Below are 26,507 nucleotides of genomic sequence, written 5' to 3'. Positions count from 1 at the left end.
GAATGTGTCAACTTTATGTCCTCATATCAACACACTTCTTTAATAAGAGTAAAAACAGCAGCCTGGTTCCCCTCTAGGTTTCTTCCTAGGTTCTGGCCTTTCTAGAGAGTTTTTCCGAACCACCGTGCTTCTACAACTGCATTGCTTGCTGTTTGGGGTTTTAGGCTGGGTTTCTGTACAGCACTTTGAGATATCAGCTGATGTATGAAGGGCTATATAAATACATTTGATTTGATTTGATAGCAATCCTTAATCTGGTCCAAATTAAGTCACTGTGTCAGAGTACAGGCTTACTTACTGCACTGCCTGAGTGCTGCAACGGGCCAGTACTAAGTCATGTTACAGGCTCTTTTATACCATTAGGTGCTGATGATATTGCATGCATTAAATATCACAACCCCGCCACCCTAGATTTAAAAATATATTTGAAAAAACATCTACAAAGTCAGAATGGTGACTTACAGAATGGGCCGACATAGATGGAGGTACAATGAGAAACATCATGTGGGGGGGGGGTGAAACTGGATGAGATTTCATCAGGACTGACAAAAGCAAATGGAGGATGAAGTCAATCCCGCCCCCCATCAGCCAACACACACACACCAAACACCGCACGTCTTATTAATAGTGGTCCTGCTCTCTGGCCCACCATCTCCCAAACAGCTGTCAGAGGGAGTAATCCATACGGTTTAGCATAAGCTTCTTTCAGTGGCATTGAAGAGAAGAGAGCACAGCACAGATACATTGATATTCCAACACATCCAGATGGATGGGAAGAGTTCTGACAACTCCGCATGACCACTGTCAAATGAAGTGGACATACAGTGCCTTGCAAAAGTATTCATCCCCCTTGGCTTTTTTCCTATTTTGTTGCATTACAACCTGTCATTTAAATATATTTTTATTTGGATTTCATGTAATTGACATACATAAAATAGTCAGAATTGGTGAAGTGAAATAAAATTACTTGTATAAAAAAAAATTCGACATTTAAAAAATTTCAAAATGGAAAAGTGGTGCGTGCATATGTATTCACCCTCTTTGCTATGAAGCCCCTAAATAAGATATGGTGCAACCAATTAGTTAAATAAAGTTCACCTGTGTGAAATCTAAGTGTCACGTGATCTCAGTATAGACACACACACATTCTGAAAGGCCTCAGAGTCTGGAACACCATTAAGCAAGCAGCACCATGAAGACCAAGGAGCTCTCCAAACAGATCAGGGACAAAGTTGTGGAGAAGTACAGATCAGGGTTGGGTTATAAAAAAAAGATCAAAAACTTTGAACATCCCACGGAGCACCATTAAATCCATTATTAAAAAATAGAAAGAACATGGCACCACAACAAACCTCCCAAGAGAGGGCCGCCCACCAAAACTCACAGACCAGGCAAGGAGGGCATTGATCAGATAGGCAACAACGAGACCAAAGATAACCCTGAAGGAGCTGTAAGGCTCCACAGCGGAGATTGGAGTATCTATCCATAGGACCACTTTAAGTCGTACACTCCACAGAGCTGGGCTTTATAGAAGAGTAGCCAGTAAAAAACATTGATTTTTGCCATCAAGGAAAATGCTATGTCCAGTGCAAACCCAACACCTCTCATGACCCCGAGAACACCATCCCCACAGTGAAGCATGGTGGTGGCAGCATCATGCTGTGGGGATGTTTTTCCATTGGCAGGGACTGGGAAACTGGTCAGAATTGAAGGAATGATGGGTGGCGATAAATACAGGGAAATTCTTGAGGGAAACCTGTTTGTCTTCCAGAGATTTGAGAGTGGGATGGAGGTTCACCTTCTAGCAGGACAATGACCCTAAGCATACTGCTGAAGCAACAATTGAGTGGTTTAAGTGGAAAAATTTACATGTTTTGGAATGACCTAGTCAAAGCCCAGATATCAATCCAATTAAGAATCTGTGGTATGACTTAAAGACAGCTGTACACCAGAGGAACCTATCCAACTCAAAGGAGCTAGAGCAGTTTTGCATTGAAGAATGGGAAGAAATCCCAGTGGCTAGATGTGCCAAGCTTATAGAGACATATCCCAAGAGATTTGCAGAGGTAATTGCTGCAAAAGGTGACTTGGGGGGGGGGGGTGAATAGTTATGCACACAAGTTTTTTTGTTGTCGTCTCATTTCACAATAAAAATCTTCAAAGTGGTAGACATCTTCTGCCAATCAAATGATATACAAAACCCCCAAAATCCATTTTAATTCCAGGTTGGAGGCAACAAAATAGGAAAAATGCCAAGGGGGGTGAATACTTTCACAAGCCACTGTAAGTGTGTGACTACTGTACTGCATGCATGAGTGTGCCTTCGAGAAAGTATATCTGTGTGAGTGAGTGAGTGAGAGTGTGTGAATTAATATTTGTTTCTTACCATGGACCTGTAGCATGGCTGAAGCCTCTGTCTTGCCCACGCTGTTCTCAGACATACAGGTATAAGTTCCCTCGTCCTCCTCTCTCACCCCGGTCAGACGCAGGCTGTTGTCACTGCGGATCTCAAACCTGGGACAGAGACACACAGAGTCAAAAGTACTTGCATCAAGTAAACCATTGAGAGAAGGAAAGTCAGACAGAGTTCTGAAATATTTTCATAAACTAAACCTGAGAGAGATTGACTCTGTTTCAAAGTATTTTCCTAAAGTAAACCAGAAAGAAGGACCAGGGCTGTGTTGAAAAATCCATACTTGCATTCTAAATAGTAGGCATTTTAGGTATGCGAAAATAGAAAGTCTGATTGTATTTGAAATTTTGAGAATTCGAGTAAGCTTTAAAATGCCAGGATGTTATACTTATTTGGGGTTTTCATCTAGTAGAATTCACTGCATACTTGAAGAGAATCGTCATCGTCATTTAGACTCACGAGTGTTTGACAACAGCTGATAATGAGATAATGGGATGCACTGTACCCAAATGAACAAATGGCGGGAATCAACGTAATTGTGCATTAGATGAGGCATTTTTAGGATAGGTGAGCCCAGTATGTTGATAATAATAATAGCTTACCGCTTTGGTCTTTACTAAACAGTACGTTCTATATAGTATGTACTATGATTAGTTCACAGAATGTAGTTTTAGTAAGTAGTAGGCAAGACAGATTTTGGACATGGCCCAGGTGTGACAACCACTGCCTTTGAACTATGGAAAAGTGACCTTGAATGTACCTGACCCATCAAAATTTAACTGTATGAAGTCATCTGATACTGCCGATCAAAAAAAGATAAGATGAAAACCTTATAACTTAATAAATCTGCAGAGAAATATGCACAAGTCAACCGTGTTTGAGTCAAACAGCCAATCAGAATGAGTCACCTCCCCACTCCCCGTAGTTACAGTAAAATCATAATCATATTTAAATATTTTGCTCCCGGATGATCTACCAACTATCAAGTTGCAGAGTCACAGGAGGAAAATTACCAGTCAAGAGTTTGGACACACCTACTCATTCAAGGGTTTTTCTTTATTTGTACTATTTTCTACATTGTAGAATAATAGTGAAGACATCAAAACTATGAAATAACACATGAAATCATATAGTAACCAAAAAAAGTGTTAAACATAAAAATATATTTTATATTTGATTCTTCAAAGCAGCAACCCTTTGCCTTGATGACAGGTTTGCATACTCTTGGCATTCTCTCAACCAGCTTTATTAGGTAGTCACCTGGAATGCATTTCAGTTAACAAGTGTGCCTTGTTAAACGTTTATTTGAGAAAAGTCTTTCCTTCTTAATGCGCTTGAGCCAAATCAGTTGTGTTGTGACAAAGTAGGGGTGGTATTTGGTAAAAGACCAAGTCCATAATATGGCAAGAGATTGGAAAGTCAATCATTACTTTAAGACAGTCAATGTGGAAAATTAAGAAATTTGAAAGTTTATTTAAGTGCAGTCGCAAAAACCATCAAGTGCAATGATGAAACTGGCTCTCATGAGGACCACCACAGGAAAGGAAAACCAGAGGTACCTCTGCTGCAGAGGATAAGTTAATTAGAGTTACCAGCCTCAGAAATCGCAGCCCAAATAAATGCTTCAGAGTTCAAGTAACAGACATCTCAACATCAACTGTTCAGAGGAGAATGTGTGAACCAGGCCTTCATGGTCAAATTGCTGCAAAGAAACCACAAATAAAGGACACCAACAAGAAGAGACTTGCTTGGGCCAAGAAACACAAGCAAATGGACATTAGACCAGTGGAAATCTGTCCTTTGGTCTGTCGAGTAGAAATGTGAGATTTTTGGTTCCAACTGCCATGGCTTTGTGAGACGCAGAGTAGGTGAATGGATGATCTCCGCATGTGTGGTTCCCACTGTGAAGCATGGAGGAGGAGGTGTGGTTGTGGTGTTTTGCTGGTGACACTGTTGGTGAATTATTTTCAATTCAATTCAATTCAATTCAAGGCACACTTAGCCAACATGGCTACAACATTCTGCAGCGATATGCCAATCAATCTGGTTTGCGCTTAGTGGTACTATCATTTCTATTTCAAAAGGACAATGACCCATCACACCTCCAGGCTGTGTAAAGGCTATTTCAAATCAAATCGTATTTGTCACATACACATGGTTAGCAGATGTTAATGCAAGTGTAGCGAAATGCTTGTGCTTCTAGTTCCGACAATGCAGTAATAACCAACGAGTAATCTAACCTAACAATTCCACAACTACTACCTTATTTATACACACAAGTGTAAAGGGATAAAGAAAATGAACATAAAGATATGAGTAATGGTACAGAACGGCATAGGCAAGATGCAGTAGATGGTATCGAGTACAGTATATGAGATGAGTAATGTAGGGTATGTAAACATTATATTAAGTGGCATTGTTTAAAGTGGCTAGTGATACATTTCTACATACATTTTTCACATTTTTAGATTGGCTGGAGTTGAGTCAGTATGTTGGCAGCAGCCACTCAATGTTAGTGGTGGCTGTTTAACAGTCTGATGGCCTTGAGATAGAAGCTGTTTTTCAGTCTCTCGGTCCCTGCTTTGATGCACCTGTACTGACCTCGCCTTCTGAGTGATAGCGGGGTGAACAGGCAGTGGCTCGGGTGGTTGTTGTCCTTGATGATCTTTATGGCCTTCCTGTGACATCAGGTGGTGTAGGTGTCCTGGAGGGCAGGTAGTTTCCCCCCGGTGATGCATTGTGCAGACCTCACTACCCTCTGGAGAGCTTTACGGTTGTGGGCGGAGCAGTTGCCGTACCAGGCGGTGATACAGCCCGACAGAATGCTCTCGAATGTGCATCTGTAAAAGTTTGAGTGCTTTTGGTGACAAGCCAAATTTCTTCCACCTCCTGAGATTGAAGAGGCGCTACAGCGCCTTCACCACACAGTTTGTCCGTGATGTGTACGCTGAGGAACTTAAAAATGACTACCCTCTCCACTACTGTCCCGTCGATGTGGATATTGGGGTGCTCCCTCTGCTGTTTCCTAAAATCCATGATCATCTCCTTTGTTTTGTTGATGTTGAGTGTGAGTGTGAGGTTATTTTCCTGACACCACACTCTGAGGACCCTCGTCGTTGTTGGTAATCAAGCCTACCACTGTAGTGTCGTCTGCAAACTTGATGATTGAGTTGGAGGCATGCATGGCCACGCAGTCGTGGGTGAACAGGGAGTACAGGAGGGGCTCAGAACGCACCCTTGTGGGGCCCCCCATTGTTGAGGATCAGCAGGGTGGAGATGTTGTTACTTACCCTCACCACCTGGGGGCGGCCCGTCAGGAAGTCCAGTACCCAGTTGCACAGGGCAGGGTGGAGACCCAGGGTCTCGAGCATGATGACGAGTTTGGACGGTACTATGGTGTTAAATGCTGAGCTGTAGTCGATGAACAGCATTCTCATAGGTATTCCTCTTGTCCAGATGGGATAGAGCAGTGTGGTTGCGATTGCGTCGTCTGTGGACCTATTGGGGCAGTAAGCAAATTGGAGTGGGTCTAGGGGTCAGGTAGGGTGGAGGTGATATGGTCCTTGACTAGTCTCTCAAAGCACTTCATGATGACAGAAGTGAGTGCTACGGGGCGGTAGTCGTTTAGCTCAGTTACCTTAGCTTTCTTGGGAACAGGAACAATGGTGGCCCTCTTGAAGCATGTGGGACCAGCAGACTGGGATAAGGATTGATTGAATATGTTCGTAAACACACCAGCCAGCTGGTCTGCGCATGCTCTGAGGACGCGGCTGGAGATGCCATCTGGGCCTGCAGCCTTGCGAGGGTTAACACGTTTAAATGTTTTACTCACGACGGCTGCAGTGAAGGAGAGTCCACAGGTTTTGGTAGCGGCCCGTGTCAGTGGCACTGTATTGTCCTCAAAGTGTTCAAAGAAGTTATTTAGTCTGTCTGGGAGCAAGACATCCTGGTCCGCGACGGCGCTGGTTATCTTTTTGTAATCCGTGATTGACTGTAGACCCTGCCACATACCTCTTATGTCTGAGCCGTTGCAACTCTACTTTGTCTCTATACTGACGCTTAGGTTGTTTGATTGCCTTGCGGAGGGAATAGCTACCCTGTTTGTATTCGGTCATGTTTCCGGTCACCTTGCCCTGGTTAAAAGCAGTGGTTTGTGCTTTCAGTTTCGCGCGAATGCTGCCATCAATCCATGGTTTCTGGTTTGGAAATGTTTTAATAGTTGCTGTGTTGCTATTTGACCAAGAAGGAGAGTGATGTGCTGCATCAGATGACCTGGCCTCCACAAATCACCCAATCACAACCCAAATGAGATGGTTTGGGATGAGTTGGACCGCAGAGTGAAGGAAAAGCATCCAACAAGTGCCCAGCATATGTGGAAACTCCTTCAAGATTGTTGGAAAATTATTCCAGGTGAAGCTGGTTGAGAGAATGCCAAGAGTGTGCAAAGTTGTCATCAAGGCAAATGGTGGCTACTTTGAAGAATCTAAAATATATTTTTGGGTTACTACATGATTCCATATGTGTTATTTCATAGTTTTAATGTTTTCATGATTATTCTACAATGTAGAAAATAGTAAAAATAAAAGAAAAACCCTTGAATGAGTAGGTGTGTCCAAACTTTTGACTGGTACTGTACATGTCAAAACTAATGAATCCTCACTGGCCTCCCATTCATGAATTTGTATTGGCTGAGGGAAGGGAAGGCATGAATTAATGAGTAATTAAATGTAGCTGTGCTTTCTAGGTCACATACATTAATCGCATATGCATCCCTGGTGAATGGGCTTCCCTAATTCTGTCAGTTCTGTGGGCTTCCCTAATTCTGTCAGTCCTGTCTTCCAGCACTCCATCAATCAATGTATCACACCCCCCACACACCTTAAAAAGCATCCCCCTATTTATTTCTGCAACACATTCACTCATCACAAAGCAAGCAAGCTAGCTACAGTGCCTCCTAAACACATGACTGACATCAAAAAGGAGGGTGGGCTATCAACTGATCATTCAAATTGATGATTGATGTACATCTGCTAGTTAGCTAGTGAGATTTATTTGACTGATTATGATTTATTTTCAATGCTTGTATAAAATAACTACATAATATAATATTCATAATCTTCTATCTCATGATATATGGCTGGCTGACTAGTGGCTTGTGTGGATATTTTAGTATATGGTGGTTAGCTTGCCTGTGTTGCTGCTGCCCTGACACGTGCAACTCTGACTGAAAAAAAACGGTGAGTTTGGGTTGGAGGGTCGTTGATGCAGCGTCTCCTCTCTATGTCTTTCTGCCTCTCTATGCTGTGTGTATCAGCCAACCAGAGCGAATATTATTGATGATGTAGGCTAAAGCGGGTGTTAAATGAAATATTATGCTACTCTGACAATACTGTTGATATTTAAACTAGGTAGCTAGCTACACATACTCAAGTAGTGACCGCATCTCTCAAGCCATGCATGTTTGGATACCAGGCACGCGTGAGCTCCGCACAGGGCAGATCAACAGGCGCTACCAACTGACGGAGTGGGTTATGGGATTAGCAAACTTGATGACATCACGACTACTTGCAGGCAGTGGGTACAGAACAACAATGAAACAATATTATACAACAAATTCATTTTGAGGAAAATTATATCACCGCCCAAAAGGGCACTTTGGAGATTGGAAGGGCAAAGGGACATGAGCTCTACACAAGTAGAACCCAATCTGTGCACCCCTGGTGAATGGACTTCCCTCATTCTGTACCTTCAGGACTCCATAAAATCAATGTATCGCTGGGTGTTTTGTCTCTCTTTAGATGCAATTCAATCAGTTAATTTTTCTATTAGTGAGTAGACCTGTCTGTCAATGTGTCCTCACCTCCCGCGGGGGAGCTCTGCCTGCTCTCGGCGCCAGCGTACCGTGGGAGCGGGGTCTCCATGTACCTCACACAGGAAGTCAATGGTCTCTTCCTCCATCACCACCTGGTTCACCGGCCTCCGCATCAGCACAGGACGCTCTGCAAAGAGAGACCCCGAGTTACACACGAAGACACGTGTGCACACACACACACACACACACGAGACTCACCATACACCACCAACTCAGCAGGATCACTGTCCCGCTCTCCCACCACATTGGTGCCCACACACACATACATGCCAGCATCACTCTTCCTGGTGTGGGAGATCATCAGCTTGCCCCCACGCATCTGAAAAACAAGACAGTGATGACAGGTCATCATTTCACGTCATGTATTAGCCTTTGTGCTTTTCAGAGGAGAGCCAGTACTTCCACCATCTGAAATCAGCACTACAAAATGCATAGACAGTATCATTAATGATTCCACCATCATCAACAAGTACAGTGCCTTGCGAAAGTATTCGGCCCCCTTGAACTTTGCGACCTTTTGCCACATTTCAGGCTTCAAACAAAAATAATTTTGCACGCCCAATTTTTCAGTTTATGATTTGTTAAAAAAGTTTGAAATATCCAATAAATGTCGTTCCACTTCATGATTGTGTCCCACTTGTTGTTGATTCTTCACAAAAAAATACAGTTTTACATCTTTATGTTTGAAGCCTGAAATGTGGCAAAAGGTCGCAAAGTTCAAGGGGGCCGAATACTTTCGCAAGGCACTGTATCATTAATGATTCCACCATCATCACCATGCATCATTCATTATATTAATGGCCTTTGAAACAGTTTGGGTTGACTTGGGATTGAACTGCACTGACTCAGTGAGCTTTGGGTTGGAACTTGTGTATGTAAACTCTAATGAGCTTGATTCTGTAACGAGGGGTCCTAGATCAGGGGTCATATAGGCGAGACTCACAGAGATGCGGTCATCCTTGTTGCTGACGCGGGCGTTGTTCCTCTTCCAGGAGACGGTGGGCTCAGGGTGACCGCGGGGAGGAACACACTCCAGGACCGCTGGCTCACCGGCTGCCACCACCACATCACTGGGGGCCTGGCGGAAGTCATCCCTCAGAACTTGGGAGAGGAGAGCATTGGCATGGTTTAGTCTATCTATTCATATTACCATTATTTTACCAGGTAGGTAAAACAGAAAATAGACAGACTCAAACCACAGAATACAGCTGATCGTTATTATCTATTAATTGATTACATGCATGTTATTAAGAATGTTGTCTTTCAAATGAAAACTTCTGTATATGAGATATACAGTGGGGCAAAGAAGTATTTAGTCAGCCACCAATTGTGCAAGTTCTCCCACTTAAAAATATGAGAGGCCTGTAATTTATCATAGGTACACTATGACAGACAAAATTAAAAAGAAAAATGCAGAAAATCACATTGTAGGATTTTTAATGAATTTATTTACAAATTATGGTGGAAAATAAGCATTTGGTCAGTAACAAAAGTTTCTCAATACTTTGTTATATACCCTTTGTTGGCAATGACAGAGGTCAAATGTTTTCTGTAAGTCTTCACAAGGTTCACACACTGTTGCTGGTATTTTGGCCCATTCCTCCATGCAGATCTCCTCTAGAGCAGTGATGTTTTGGGACTGTTGCTGGGCAACACAGACTTCCAACTCCCTCCAAAGATTTTCTATGGGGTTTGTAATCTGGAGACTGGCTAGGCCACTCCAGGACCTAGAAATGCTTCTTACGAAGCCACTCCTTCGTTGCCCGGGCGGTGTGTTTGGGATCATTGTCATGCTGAAAGACCCAGCCACGTTTAATCTCCAATGCCCTTGCTGATGGAAGGAGGTTTTCACTCAAAATACATGGCCCCATTCATTCTTTCCTTTACACGGATCAGTCGTCCTGGTCCCTTTGCAGAAAAACAGCCCCAAAGCATGATGTTTTCACCCCCGTGCTTCACAGTAGGTATGATGTTCTTTGGATGCAACTCAGCATTCTTTGTCCTCCAAACACGACGAGTTGAGTTTTTACCAAAAAGTTATATTTTGGTTTCATCTGACCATATGACATTCTCCCAATCTTCTTCTGGATCATCCAAATGCTCTCTAGCAAACTTCAGACGGGCCTGGACATGTACTGGCTTAAGCAGGGGAACACGTCTGGCACTGCAGGATTTGATACCCTGGCGGCGTAGTGTGTTACTGATGGTAAGGCTTTGTTACTTTGGTCCCAGCTCTCTGCACTAGGTCCCCCCGTGTGGTTCTGGGATTTTTGCTCACCGTTCTTGTGATCATTTTGACCCCACGGGGTGAGATCTTGCATGGAGCCCCAGATCGAGTGAGATTATCAGTGGTCTTGTATGTCTTCCATTTCCTAATAATTGCTCCCACAGTTGATTTCTTCAAACCAAGCTGCTTACCTATTGCAGATTCAGGTCTTCCCAGCCTGGTGCAGGTCTACAATTTTGTTTCTGTTGTCCTTTGACATCTTTGTTCTTGGCCATAGTAGAGTTTGGAGTGTGACTGTTTGAGGTTGTGGACAGGTGTCTTTTAAACTGATAACAAGTTCAAACAGGTGCCATTAATACAGGTAACGAGTGGAGGACAGAGGAGCCTCTTAAAGAAGAAGGTACAAGTCTGTGAGAGCCAGAAATCTTGCTTGTTTGTAGGTGACCAAATACTTATTTTCCACCATAATTTGCAAATAAATTCATGAAAGATCGTACAATGTGATTTTTCAGGATTTTTTTTCTTCTCATTTTGTCTTTCATAGTTTAAGTGTACCTATAATACTCATCTTTTTATGTGGGAGAACTTGCACAATTGGTGGCTGACTAAATACGTTTTTGCCCCACTGTATATATCAGAATTGGAGTACACATCCATCTCCAATGCGGTATTCTGTCAATGTCATCACAAGTGCAATGTCAAATATTGTCCTTGAAATCAAATTGAGCAATATTTTATATGTAGAGTTTCTGTTTGAAGGTTAGACGAGAGGAAAATGAGGTGATTGGGTGAGAGCAGTACATTGTGTTTTGTGCTTGTACATGACAGTTCAAATCCCTGGCAACTTCCTTGCTGTGCAGTGTTTTGATGTTTCCTGTGCCGCATCCTATTCTGCAGTCTCTACTGCCAAAGTGGATGAATAATTCATATCTTAGTCCAACACAGAGTAAACAAATACATGAAAAATGTAACGTGTCAGAGGGAAAAATGGCATCACACATTAATGCAATGCTTCTGTCTCATACTGGAAACTATGATAATACACATCTCCGCACTAGCTAATTTCCCCCCAACATCGGACACCCCCGAACTTCGGACACTCTAGCGTTTGGAGGATTAAATCACGTCAACCTCAACATTTAAATGGCCTGTAAAATAACGTTTTTACGAATAAAGACACCCTTCTAGCTATCTGACCACCGATTTTCATTGAAGTATATATATATATATATATATATATATATATATATATATATATATAAGAATCAATAATCAGGATAACTTGTTCTGAAACATTAAATGGATAAACATGCAAAACATTTGTGCTGTTAACCGTTTACCCAACTGCATATCAAAACACTGTCAACAACTTCATATATATATATACACATATATACATACACACTTTGTGGGACACACTGTATATTGTAAAATTCGACTGTACAACAGACCAATCATTTAATATCCAACAGTATTCATACTCATGTTAGAATTAAACTGTTATCTACTTTCTCAAAACATAAGATTAATCTGTAAAACAAACAATGAGACACTGTTTGGTTACAACACTGAAGAAGATGTTGAAGAACCATTTTTAAGAGACTACAGGAGGGTGCACCAGGTTACGCAATGAAAGGTTTACAGGCAAGTCTCTTTTTTTACTGGACTGGAAGGCCGAGCCAACTATCTAGTAAACACTTCAGATACGAGGTTGGGGTCTCTTTTTTAAACAGATACAATTTTGTTCAATTACAAGATGAGGTGGCCAATAACTGGAGACCGTATGCCGATAATACAGGCCGTCGTTTTTTGCTAAACCTCTTATCAAAAAGCTAATAGTAGTAGCAGCATTTCCACTGAAATGTCAAACATGCTAATTGCTAACCCGTTAGCTAACATTTTTACGACACCAAATCACAAAACATTGATGGCTTGATCACAAGATAACATGGTTGAAGGTAATATATTTCTTAAACGCTGTTGAATATGCCGATAATATCAAATATGTACATAAGGATATATGAATGAGTGATGGTACAGAGCAGCATAGGCAAGATACAGTAGATGATATCGAGTACAGTATATACATATGAGATGAGTATGTAAACCAAGTGGCGTAGTTAAAGTGGCTAGTGATACATGTATTACATAAGGATGCAGTCGATGATATAGAGTACAGTATCTACGTATGCATATGAGATGAATAATGTAGGGTAAGTAACATTATATAAGGTAGCATTGTTTAAAGTGGCTAGTGATATATTTACATCATTTCCCATCAATTCCCATGATTAAAGTGGCTGGAGTAGAGTCAGTGTCATTGACAGTGTGTTGGCAGTAGCCACTCAATGTTAGTGGTGGCTGTTTAACAGTCTGATGGCCTTGAGATAGAAGCTGTTTTTCAGTCTCTTGGTCCCAGCTTTGATGCACCTGTACTGACCTCGCCTTCTGGATGACAGCGGGGTGAACAGGCAGTGGCTCGGGTGGTTGATGTCCTTGATGATTTTTATGGCCTTCCTGTAGCGTCGGGTGGTGTAGGTGTCCTGGAGGGCAGGTAGTTTGCCCCCGGTGATGCGTTGTGCAGACCTCACTACCCTCTGGAGAGCCTTACGGTTGAGGGCAGTGCAGTTGCCATACCAGGCGGTGATACAGCCCGCCAGGATGCTCTCGATTGTGCATCTGTAGAAGTTTGTGAGTGCTTTTGGTGACAAGCCGAATTTCTTCAGCCTCCTGAGGTTGAAGAGGCGCTGCTGCGCCTTCCTCACGATGCTGTCTGTGTGAGTGGACCAATTCAGTTTGTCTGTGATGTGTATGCCGAGGAACTTATAACTTGCTACCCTCTCCACTACTGTTCCATCGATGTGGATGGGGGGGGGGGGGGGGGGGGTGTTCCCTCTGCTGTTTCCTGAAGTCCACAATCATCTCCTTAGTTTTGTTGACGTTGAGTGTCAGGTTATTTTCCTGACACCACACTCAGAGGGCCCTCACCTCCTCCCTGTAGGCCGTCTCGTCGTTATTGGTAATCAAGCCTACCACTGTTGTGTCGTCCGCAAACTTGATGATTGAGTTGGAGGCGTGCATGGCCACGCAGTCGTGGGTGAACAGGGAGTACAGGAGAGGGCTCAGAACGCACCCTTGTGGGGCCCCAGTGTTTAGGATCAGCGGGGAGGAGATGTTGTTGCCTACCCTCACCACCTGGGGGCGGCCCGTCAGGAAGTTCAGTACCCAGTTGCACAGGGCGGGGTCGAGACCCAGGGTCTCGAGCTTGATGACGAGCTTGGAGGGTACTATGGTGTTGAATGCCGAGCTGTAGTCGATGAACAGCATTCTCACATAGGTATTCCTCTTGTCCAGATGGGTTAGGGCAGTGTGCAGTGTGGTTGAGATTGCATCATCTGTGGACCTATTTGGGCGGTAGGCAAATTGGAGTGGGTCAAGGGTGTCAGGTAGGGTGGAGGTGATATGGTCCTTGACTAGTCTCTCAAAGCACTTCATGATGACGGATGTGAGTGCTACGGGGCGGTAGTCGTTTAGCTCAGTTACCTTAGCTTTCTTGGGAACAGGAACAATGGTGGCCCTCTTGAAGCATGTGGGAACAGCAGACTGGTATAGGGATTGATTGAATATGTCCGTAAACACACCGGCCAGCTGGTCTGCGCATGCTCTGAGGGCGCGGCTGGGGATGCCGTCTGGGCCTGCAGCCTTGCGAGGGTTAACACGTCTAAATGTCTTACTCACTTCAGTTGCAGTGAAGGAGAGACCGCATGTTTTCGTTGCAGGCCGTGTCAGTGGCACTGTATTGTCCTCAAAGCGGGCAAAAAAGTTATTTAGTCTGCCTGGGAGCAAGACATCCTGGTCCGTGACTGGGCTGGGTTTCTTCCTGTAGTCCGTGATTGACTGTAGACCCTGCCACATGCCTCTTGTGTCTGAGCCGTTGAATTGAGATTCTACTTGGTCTCTGTACTGGCGCTTAGCTTGTTTGATAGCCTTGCGGAGGGAATAGCTGCACTGTTTGTATTCAGTCATGTCACCAGACACTTTGCCCTGATTAAAAGCAGTGGTTCGCGCCTTCAGTTCTACACGAATGCTGCCATCAATCCACGGTTTCTGGTTAGGGAATGTTTTAATCGTTGCTATGGGAACGACATCTTCAACGCACGATCTAATGAACTCGCACACCGAATCAGCGTATTCGTCAATGTTGTTATCTGACGCAATACGAAACATCTCCCAGTCCACGTGATGGAAGCAGTCTTGGAGTGTGGAGTCAGCTTGGTCGGACCAGCGTTGGACAGACCTCAGCGTGGGAGCTTCTTGTTTTAGTTTCTGTCTGTAGGCAGGGATCAACAAAATGGAGTCGTGGTCAGCTTTTCCGAAAGGGGGGCGGGGCAGGGCCTTATATGCGTCGCGGAAGTTAGAGTAACAATGATCCAGGGTCTTTCCACCCCTGGTTGCGCAATCGATATGCTGATAAAATTTAGGGAGTCTTGTTTTCAGATTAGCCTTGTTAAAATCCCCAGCTACAATGAATGCAGCCTCCGGATAAATCGTTTCCAGTTTGCAGAGTTAAATAAAGTTCGTTCAGAGCCATCGATGTGTCTGCTTGGGGGGGGATATATACGGCTGTGATTATAATCGAAGAGAATTCTCTTGGTAGATAATGCGGTCTACATTTGATTGTGAGGAATTCTAAATCAGGTGAACAGAAGGATTTGAGTTCCTGTATGTTTCTTTCATCACACCATGTCACGTTGGCCATAAGGCATACGCCCCCGCCCCTCTTCTTACCAGAAAGATGTTCGTTTCTGTCGGCGCGATGCGTGGAGAAACCCGCTGGCTGCACCGCTTCGGATTGCGTCTCTCCAGTTAGCCATGTTTCCGTGAAGCAGAGAACGTTACAGTCTCTGATGTCCCTCTGGAATGCTACCCTTGCTCGGATTTCATCAACCTTGTTGTCAAGAGACTGGACATTGGCAAGAAGAATGCTAGGGAGTGGTGCACGATGTGCCCGTCTCCGGAGTCTGACCAGAAGACCGCTTCGTTTCCCTCTTTTTCTGAGTCGTTTTTTTTGGTCGCTGCATGTAATCCACTCCGTTACACTGGTTGTAAGGCAGAACACAGGATCTGCATCGCGAAAAACATATTCTTGGTCGTACTGATGGTGAGTTGACGCTGATCTTATATTCAGTAGTTCTTCTCGGCTGTATGTAATGAAACCTAAGATGACCTGGGGTACTAGTGTAAGAAATAACACGTAAAAAAACTAAAAACTGCATAGTTTCCTAGGAACGCGAAGCGAGGCGGCCATCTCTGTCGGCGCCGGAATATGGGGTGCTATGGGGTGCTACGGGGTGCTACGCTACAAATATGACAGTTTGACACAACGAACGACAAAACTAAAAAAAGGAATGTGATCTTTGTCACTGTCTCACAGTGAGGTTAGCAGCCTTTTCTATGCAAATGAAGACCGGATGAGATGCTTGACTTGGCAGCCTCAGGTAACCTGCGCAGCACTACTACTCCAGCCTTGAAAATTCTCTCTCTCTCACACATACTACTTCAGAATAATCAATGTCTCTTCTTATACCTTTATAAATATTTCAGGTTGGCATTTTACAAAGTAAAGAATCAGACCAAGACTATCTGCCTGCCTAACTATCCATCTGTTAACACAGTAATGCATCAACACCCAATCAAATTCATTAGTACTGCAAATATGCTGTGAATTAGTCCAATCTCAAACATCAATTAATCTAAACACATTAGTGAACTCGTCCTGTCTTCCAACTGTGCATCTCTCCAGCTAAGCCACACGACCCCGTCACTTATCCCCTGACATGTGTTTGACAGATCCCTCCTCAGCACAGCAGCTATTTGTGTCTTTTAACATGGCATTTATATTTCACAACCACAGTGACTGACTGACTACCATCTCATTTAGTTTATTACAGCCATCTAGAGCGTATAGAGTGTCTCCCTTCTGTCTTAAGTTGTGAGGGCTGCAATTATCTTGGGAAACGTGATGCTATGAATATTCCAATCTCTGAGAAGCTGACAAATGGTGGCTGAGCAGGCTGCGTTTCAGATCCGCTGTCAGGATTGAAGTGGTCATCTGTCGATCTCCCCCTCCCTCTCGCCAGCCCACCAATGAGACAATCTGTCACACACTCTCTGCCTGCCTGAAGTCGCTGCCTGTTCAAATGCAGCAGTAGCTCTACTTTTGATCATTTGGAGGCATTTTATTTGTATTATAATGAAGCACATTTAATTCCCCAACTGAAACTAGGCTTTTGTCATTGATGTCGACTTTTCTAAAAGTTTAAATGTCACTTCTGTTACCCATTTGTTTCTAAAGTAAAGTCTTGTACAGAACATTAAAAAGCTTGTCAGAATTCTTCATCATCAACTGGAGTTTTTTCTGTCTCAGATTGTAATACACCCACCACATCTGAATCTAAGATACACAAGGCCTATCAGCTCATCCAACTAGTAGGAGTTGCTCACCTACAGTCTGGGGTGAGTTAAGTACACAGGCAGGGGGGAAGTTTCAGGGGACATTTAGAAGCACGCGGGGCCTGGACATCTGTCCTGACATCTGACATCTGTCTAACGGAACCCCGACCTCCCATCCCACCCACAGAACAAGGAGACCAACACAAGATCCCCCCCCCCCCCTCTTAAGACGAGAGATGGATGAACTATAACCTGTCAAAGCACAAACCCTTCCCAACAGTCTGTTCAGTAGTCCCAACTCAGCTGGCTGCTTGTTTGAAAAGCGTCAGATAGCTGAAGGCTAATTGAAAGCAGTGTATTATTTTTAGAGCTCAGTCTGTAAAGGGCCGGTGCAGAGACGAGACCGGGAGCACAGAGACCATCACTGGGCCACGTTGAGGGAACTGAAGAGAAGACATGGCTATAGAGCCAATGAGTTAATCACTTTCATTTCACACACTATTATAGTTTTATGAAATAATGATGGCACCACAGGAATCTCCTGATATTCTCAGACAGACAGATGGCCAGGGAACTTCCTGAGGTAAAGTCCAAAACACAGTATTTCTACCAGACCTGATTCACACGGATGGTGAGTAAGTACTAGGACTTCCTGAATCTGAACTATCCCAACCTTACCTTACGGTGACAAGAGTGGAGAAAGGGGCACCTAATGTCCTGGGCTGGCCTGAGGATAAATAAAACCCATATTCACCTCCTGCTATTATTTCAGCTCATTTTAAACAGTGTGGTTAAATGACTAACCATTACTACTACTATGTTTACTATTATAATTACTGTTACATTTTAGTCATTTAGCAGACGCTCTTATCCAAAGCGACTTACAGTAGTGAGTGCATACATTTTTTCATGTTTCAGGGATATACAGATGAAGAGATTAAGAATATTCCCAGAATATTCACCACTGTATCTTTAAGTGACATTAATCTCAATATATAGTGTTTTGCAAGAGTGCAGCTTTAGTGCAGTCGAAGTGGCCATCTGTTAATGTTTTGAAGGGGGGAGTTGGGAGAGTAGTCATGGTAATAATGGGCTTCATAAAAATAAAGTAATGGTCTGAATTGCCGTGTGGCCCTTGTCAGTCAGTTCACTATGAACACCACTACACCAGCAGACTAAACATCAGTCAGTGATCAGATTCACTGAACAGTCTAAAGGCAGGATGGGAGGAATAGGGTGTGTAGGGAGAAGGTGAGGTTGGAAGGGGACTCGAAAGGTGGCGTAGGGGACAGGGTTGAGATGTTGGGCAGAGTTTGGGGGATTTGTCGAACGGGATGTTGGAGGGACAGAGTGCAGGTTGACTCTAATTGGGATGAGTCTTGTCCTTGAGGCAGAACTGAGAGATATCCGCTAGATGCAAAGTCAGAATTGTCTATATTGTAAAAAAAAAAAATGTGAAAAAAAGAGATTTTTGGTATTAATTTAAGGTTACATAGGCATTAGGGTTAGAAGTGTGGTTACGGTTAGATTTAAAATATGATTTCATGACTTTGTGGCTATGCCAGCTAGTGACCATTCTGCAGAGCTTCCTCCAGAACAAGATTCATGATGAAAAAACACTAAACAGCAGACAAAGTGGGGAGCTGTGTACAGCAGCACAAGGCAGCTCCCGCTCAGCCCAGTCCGAAGCTCTTCTCTGTCCTGGCACCCTCCCCCTTTCCTAATAGCATCGACTTTGCTCATAACATCTTTATTGAGGGAATGTATACTTGCTACGATTGTGATATGTAGTTGTCTCAACGAGTTATCTTAAGATAAACACACTAATTGTCAGTCGCTTTTTGCCAACGCTGCATACGACTATACCAGTCAGCTAATACAGGACTATTATAGGCCCAGTGCACTACTTCTGTGAAAAAAATATTTATTTTGTTTTTTATATAAAAAAAACTGTATTCTGCTTTTTCAGGGCACCCTCAGCACCCCTACTTCCCAAGGCAGGTCCTAGAATAAAGTGACCTGATGGTCAGCCAGCCATTGTTCTTTTGTCTCAGTACAGTAGGAGTAAACCGATTAAAAGGTGGTCCAATGTCATCTCTCTGCTACTGCTGTGTCATGGCTAATAGAGCCAGCGGGATTGATTTAATCCAGCCTTTGTCTGTGTCTACTGAGGTTAAAGAGGGACTCAGGCAGTTCTAGGTCTCTTGAGCCCGTTGTGTTTGAATGCTTGGACGAGCGGTAAACTCATGCCTACAAATTCATCCTTAGGCACTTGTTAAAGCCAACTCGATTATTCAAAATCTTGAATCCTTTATGTAAATAATTATGACAAGAAAAAGAGTAATGGAAAGTAGTATACATGATATCTGTCCATACAGAAAGCATCTCATCTGCATTTCTTCTTCAGGGTTTACGTAAGAGACCGGTGGCAGAGTTGTAGTGTAGAAGAGGCCAAGAAACAAGCTGCAGCCAAAAATGTAATTCCTTCATAAAAAAAACCATCAGGAGAAGACGGACGTCTCTGTAAAGCCCTTTAAGCAAGTAAAAAAAAAAAATTCAGCTCAGATATTGCTACAATGGAAAGGCAAATACCTGTGGAAATTTGTGAAAAAAATAAATAATAAAATCACCCGATTAACTCTTTAGTCATGATTTGGAACGGCAAACCAGACAAAATGTAAAAAAATAATATACATTTGGAGGGCAGAAATAATTTAATTTTAAAGCATTAGACCTCACTAAAGGCTTCAGTCATACAAAATATATATTTACATCTGAACTGGTTTTCTAGCAGATTAGTAAGAATGTCTCACCCCATGTTCAAGAAGGGCATTTACCCTTTGTTCAGATTACAATATTTCCCTTTCGGTTATTTGAAAATGAAATACTCTCCAAAATGTCACTATTTTTAAAACAAGCCATAGAAAGTTGGTTGCAATTTCAGGTTAATCCACCAGAAAAGACAGAACAAATATTATGGTTAAACTCAAATATACTAATTGATTAAAAAAAATGTTTAAAAAAAAAATATATATATATATATATATATATATATATATATATATATATACGGTATAATCTTTGTAAATTATATCATAAATAGGACTGGTGGAATTGTCACACATGCAGCTTACAAAAATATGGATATGTGTCACGCCCTGACCTTAGAGAGCCGTTTTATTTCTCTATTTGGTTAGGTCAGTGTGTGATGTGGGGTGGGCATTCTATTTTTTGTTTTCTAGGTTTCATTATTTCGATGTTTTGGCCGGGTATGGTTCTCAATCAGGGACAGCTGTCTATCGTTGTCTCTGATTGGGAATCATACTTAGGTAGCCCTTTTTCCCCTAATTTCAGTGTGGGTAGTTAACTTTGTTTGTGGCACTTAGCCATGTAAACTTCACGGTTGTTTCTGTCGTTTGTTGGCGAATAAAATAAAATGTACGCTCACCATGCTGCACTTTGGTCCACTTCCAACGACACCCGTGACAACATGTCTGATCTACCCAAAATTAAAACCAACTAATTGCAGCATTACTGCACAAATGGAAGAGGTTTATGGAAGGGGGAGAAAGTAAGAAACTTGCCTGTTGGCCCTGCATTAAATACCATAATTGGTTAAACAAAATTATGATAAATAGTGCCATAATCATTGCAAAATAGTTGGGGAAAGATTTGATTTGTACCGATTCTATGGCACATGGTTTATGAATTGATACAAAATTACGCAAATGAGCAATAGAAAAATCAATCGCGTAAATGTCAACTTTCTTAATTACAACATTTACCTGGAGCTAACTCGACAAATTGCACTCCTGGGTGATTTGAAAAGTCAGTCAATCGATCAATAATATTACCCTTAGCACGTTTACAATCTGTAGTTTTGTAAAAAAAAAAAATAATAATAATAATAATAAACTGGATGGTCTTCAGGGATCGATGGCAGGGGTTGAGGGTAGCTGAAGGATGGACAAAAAACAAGCAAAAGAACTTGGTGTACAGACTAAGGTTTGTTTCAAATCTAGCATATTTTATTTAACTTCAAGAGAAGTGAATGACATTTTATGAAATATATTAAATGAAACAAACCAAAAATTCAGTGTGTGTAAAACCACCACACTAGAGCAGATAGCCTAGAAACAGTGCATTCGGAATGTATTCAGACCCCATGACTTTTTCCACATAGGTATGTTACAGCCTTATTCTAAAATTGATTAAAAACATCCCCTCAGAATGCTGCCACCACCATGCTTCACCGTAGGGATGGTGCCAGGTTTCCTCCAAATGTGACGCTTGGCATTCAGGCCAAAGAAACCAAATCTTGGTTTCATCAGACCAGAGAATCTTGTTTCTAATGGTCTGAGAGTCCTTTAGGTGCCTTTTAGCAAACTCATTTTTTGTTACCCTTCCCCAGATCTGTGCCTCGACACAATCCTGTCTTGCTTTTTGCTCTGACATGCACTGTCAACTGTGGGACCTTATATAGACAGGTGTGAGCCTTTCCAAATGATGTCCAATCAATTGAATTTACCACAGGTGGACTCCAATCAAATTGTAGAAACATCAAGGATGATCAATGGAAACAGGATGCACCAGAGCTCAATTTCAAGTCTCATAGCAAAGGGTCTGGGAGGGATCTTTACTTTACATTGTAGAATAATAGTGAAGACATATGTGTTATTTAATAGTTAAGGAATCATGTAGTAACCAAAAAAGGGCGATCAAATCAAAATATATTTGAGATTCTTCAAAGTAGACACCTTTTGCCTTGATGACAGCGTTGCACACCCTTGGCTTTCTCTCAACCTGCTTCATGAGGTAGTCACCTGGAATGCATTTCAATTAACAGGTGTGCCTTGTTAAGTTGATTTGTGGAATTTTCTTCTTAATGCGCCATTTGAGCCATTCAGTTATGTACAGTATACAGATGATAGCACTATTTGGTAAAAGACCAAGTCCATATTATGACAAGAACAGCTCAAATAAGCAAAGAGAAATGACAGTCCATCATTACTTTAAGACAGTCAATCTGAAAATTAAGTATTTTGAAAGTTTCTTCAAGTGCAGTCGCAAAAACCATCAAGCACTATGATGAAACCGGCTCTCATGAGGACCACCACAGGAAAGGAGACCCACAGTTACCTCTGCTGCAGAAAATAAGTTAGAGTAACCAGCCTCAGAAATTGCAGCCCAAATAAATTCAATTCAAGTTCAAGTAACAGATAACTTCAACTGTTCATAGAAGACTGCATGAATCAGGCATTCATGGCCGATTTGCTGCAAAGAAACCACTACTAAAGGACACCAAAAAGAACAAGAGACTTGCTTGGGCCAAGAAACACGAGCAATGGACATTAGACCGGTGGAAATCTGTCCTTTGTTCTGAGGAGTCCAAATTTAAGATGGTTTGGTTCCAACAAGACAATGAACCAAAACACACCTCCAGGCTGTGTAAGGGCTATTTGGCCAAGGAGAGTGATGGAGTGCTGCATCAGCTGACCTGGCCTCCACAAATCACCCGACCTCAACCAAATTGAGATGGTTTGGGATGAGTTGGACTGCAGAGTGAAGGAAAAGCAGCCAACAAGTGCTCAGCATATGTGGGAACTCCTTCAAGGCTGTTGGAAAAGCACAGCAGGTTAAGCTTTTAATACATTTGCAAAATAAATCTAAAAACCTGTTTTCGCTTTGATATTATGGTGTGTTGTGTAGATTGAGGAAAAAATATAATTTAAATCAATTTTAGAATAAGGCTGTTACCTAACTAAATGTGGGAGGAGTCAAGGGGTCTGAATACTTTCCGACTGGACTGTATCAACAGAACACAAACAGACAGACTCCTGAAAATTCTATATGACAGTATGATAGGTATAGTCTTTTAAGCAGGCGTGTTGACTAATTAGTCTGGCTGGTGGTATTCATGAGATTTGGGTGGACAACAACAGCCTTTAACAACCCTGAAAGCCAGCCATCCTATTAGCTCCTCAGTGATTTAAGCCAGTGTAACAGCTGCAGCAGTACTAATTACAGCTCACACTTCTAACACTATTCTCAACCCACCACAACCTGGTGGGGAGGGGTGAAGCTAAGAACACCAGTGATGCTTAAATGTTTTTCTCTGGAAACTGTTTTGCTCTAATATTTGATGTTCTTCTGTTTATTTGTATTTATTAAAGGATTCCCATTAGCTGTTGCCAAGGCAGTAGCTAATCTTCCTGGGGTCCAGCAACATTAAGGCAGTTATGAGTGTGGAAATATCACTTATTATGGAAGCTGAACTAAAGCTGGCCCTATTTTTGAACATGTGCTGTGATGGAGGTCAGTGAGCCATGAGCAGTTAGAGAGGCTGAGGTGGCTTGGCTGGCTTTGTGCTCTGATGAAAGACAAGATGCAGGCAAATTGCTGTTTTTAACAAGGAGACATTCCCTAATCTGTTACGCTCGTTTTCCTAATCAACACACTCCGCTAATCCATTTCCTAATGCCAGAAAGGGTCTGCATTCAGCCCAGTGTCACGCCACACTGACACAATTACAAGGGGAAAGAGAGAAAACAGCATACCACAAAGTCGTAATTGGCTTTATCAAATCAAATTAAAAAAAACATTTTTTATTTATTTAAGTTTAGGGTAAGGCATAAGATTAGCTGTGTGTTTAATGTTAGGGTTAAAAACAGATTTTAAGAAGAGGAAATGTAGAAACAGGCTGAGTTCATGACTGTGTGTGGTAACTAGTGACAACCACTTGAGACTGAGGGCCATGATAATAGTGGGGAGGGCCATGATAATAGTGGGGTGGGCATGTAGCCTAGTGGTTAGAGCGTTGGGCTAGTAACCAAAAGGTTGCTGGTTCAAATCACCGAGCTGACAAGGTAAAAATCTGTCATTCTGCCCCTGAACAAGGCAGTTAACCTACTGGGGCGGCCGCCCCACCGAGACCTGTTGCCGAAAGAAACAAACACCCACAGGTCATGGGCAGTGGTATAAAGTACTTTAGTAAAAATACTTGAAAGTACTACTTCTACTTCACTACATTCCAAAAGATAATGATGTATGGAGTAAAAAGTACATTTTCCATGGCACCAAAAGTACAAAAAAAAAATGGTTAGCAGGACAGGAAAATGGTCTAATTCACTCCCTTATCAAGAGAACATCCCTGGTCATTCCAACTGCCTCTGATCTGGCGGACACATGCTTCGTTTGTGAATGATGTCTGAGTATTGGAGCGTGCCCCTGGCTATCCGTAAATTAAAAAGATAAGAAAATGGTGCCGTCTAGTTTGCTTAATATAAGGATTATTATTTATACTTTTAGAAAACGCTAATTACATTTAATTATACTTAAGTATATTTAAAACCAAATACTTTAGGAATACCTATGTGAGAATGCTGTTCATCGACTACAGCTCAGCATTTAACATCATAGTACCGCCCAAACTCGTCATCAAGCTCGAGACCCTGGGTCTCCACCCCGCCCTGTGCAACTGGGCACTGGACTTCCTGACGGACCGCCCCCAGGTGGTGAGGGTAGGTAACAACATCTTCACCCCGCTGATCCTCAACATTGGGGCCCCACAAGGGTGCGTTCTGAGCCCTCTCCTGTACTCCCTGTTCACCCACGATTGTGTGGCCATGCACGCCTCCAACTCAATCATCAAGTTTGCAGACGACACTACAGTGGTAGGCTTGATTACCAACAACGACGAGAGTCCTCGGAGTGTGCTGTCAGGAAAATAACCTCACACTCAACATCAACAAAACAAAGGAGATGATCGTGGATTTTAGGAAACAGCAGAGGGAGCACCCCAATATCCACATCGACGGGACAGTAGTGGAGAGGGTAGTAAAGTTTTAAGTTCCTCGGCGTACACATCACGGACAAACTGTGTGGTGAAGGCGCTGTAGCGCCTCTTCAATCTCAGGAGGTGGAAGAAATTTGGCTTGTCACCAAAAGCACTCAAACTTTTACAGATGCACATTCGAGAGCATTCTGTCGGGCTGTATCACCGCCTGGTACGGCAACTGCTCCGCCCACAACCCTAAAGCTCTCCAGAGGGTAGTGAGGTCTGCACAATGCATCACCGGGGGCAAACTACCTGCCCTCCAGGACACCTACACCACCTGATGTCACAGGAAGGCCATAAAGATCATCAAGGACAACAACCACCCGAGCCACTGCCTGTTCACCCCGCTATCACTCAGAAGGCGAGGTCAGTACAGGTGCATCAAAGCAGGGACCGAGAGACTGAAAAACAGCTTCTATCTCAAGGCCATCAGACTGTTAAACAGCCACCACTAATATTGAGTGGCTGCTGCCAACATACTGACTCAACTCCAGCCAATCTAATAATGGGAAAAATTGATGTAGAAATGTATCACTAGCCACTTTAAACAATGCCACTTAATATAATGTTTACATACCCTACATTACTCATCTCATATACTGTACTCGATACCATCTACTGCATCTTGCCTATGCCGTTCTGTACCATCACGCATTCATATATTTTTTATGTACATATTCTTCATCCCTTTACACTTGTGTGTACAAGGTAGTTGTTGTGGAATTGTTAGGTTAGATTACTCGTTGGTTATTACTGCATTGTCGGAACTAGAAGCACAAGCATTTCGCTACACTCGCATTAACATCTGCTAACCACGTGTGTGACAAATAAAATCTGATTTGAAGTTGGATTTTACAGGGTGACTTTCACTTCTACTAGAGTCACTTTCTATTAAGATATCTTTACTTAAACTCAAGTATGATAATTGGGTACTTTTTCCACCACTGGTCATGGGTGACATATACAGCAAGTAAAATGACAAAGACTTACTGGCTACTTCCAGCGAAGCGTTTTGACTGACAGCCTCTCCTAGGTAGTTACGTGCCACACAAGTGTAGACGCCCTCATCTGGTTTAGAGCGTCGTCCATGGACGATACGCAGGAAGAAGAGGGAGCCGCTGGGAAGGAGCATGCGGTGAGACCGAGGGTCATCCCGGTCTGTTTCCACCCGCTCACCGTCCTTGTACCACTCCACAGTGGGGTTAGGCCTCCCCTCTGCCTTGCAGTTAAGGGTGGCGGGCTCCCCCTTGGACACGATCAGGTCAGAGGGGTTCTCCACGATCCAAGGTGGGCTGTCCTCAAAACGTGCCCGGGACCCTGCAAGGTGAAATAAGGTTACTATCCATGTAGCGGTCTATCAGTCATTCATACTGTAGCCCAAACCTGCCATCTCTGAAAGAAAACATCACAACACAATGTAATCCCATTGAGAAAAAAGGCAATAGAAAAACCCTGACAGGCAAACCCAAATCCATCATCTCCACTGACATGGAAGTAAGGATGCATGAAGTCTGAGGGAGAGGCAGATGGGTTGGACAAGAGAGAAATACATCTGTCGCTCACCACTGAGATCTGCTACTGATGCACCATGATAGTAAAGCTGACAAGGCTCAGAACTTTAGTACTGAAGATCTCATGTTGTTGTTTCTCCCCAGGGTGGATTTTGACTCCGTAGAGATAAATCACATCTTTCTTTCACCTTATA

At 42.9% G+C, this 26,507-nt stretch overlaps 1 protein-coding gene across 2 annotated transcripts in view; it reads right to left on the bottom strand.

The window, feature by feature from the left end:
• zgc:77784 (Ig1_Robo domain-containing protein) overlaps nucleotides 1–26,507 on the bottom strand; it is an 82,325-nt gene that overhangs the window by 22,912 nt on the left and 32,906 nt on the right. For both annotated transcript variants that reach the window (XM_031790900.1, XM_020503283.2), the window contains exons 2-6: nucleotides 25,793–26,119; nucleotides 9,229–9,386; nucleotides 8,484–8,604; nucleotides 8,274–8,412; nucleotides 2,387–2,514 (exon numbers count right to left, since the gene is read on the bottom strand). In XM_031790900.1, the coding sequence (XP_031646760.1) occupies nucleotides 2,387–2,514; nucleotides 8,274–8,412; nucleotides 8,484–8,604; nucleotides 9,229–9,386; nucleotides 25,793–26,119 (873 nt within the window). The remainder of the gene's footprint in view (nucleotides 1–2,386; nucleotides 2,515–8,273; nucleotides 8,413–8,483; nucleotides 8,605–9,228; nucleotides 9,387–25,792; nucleotides 26,120–26,507) is intronic.

Source organism: Oncorhynchus kisutch, linkage group LG15 (assembly GCF_002021735.2).
Source record: "Oncorhynchus kisutch isolate 150728-3 linkage group LG15, Okis_V2, whole genome shotgun sequence".
Classification (NCBI taxonomy): Eukaryota; Metazoa; Chordata; class Actinopteri; order Salmoniformes; family Salmonidae; genus Oncorhynchus; species Oncorhynchus kisutch.
Note: the sequence above shows the minus strand (reverse complement) of the source record. Positions and strands in the feature narration are given on the sequence as shown.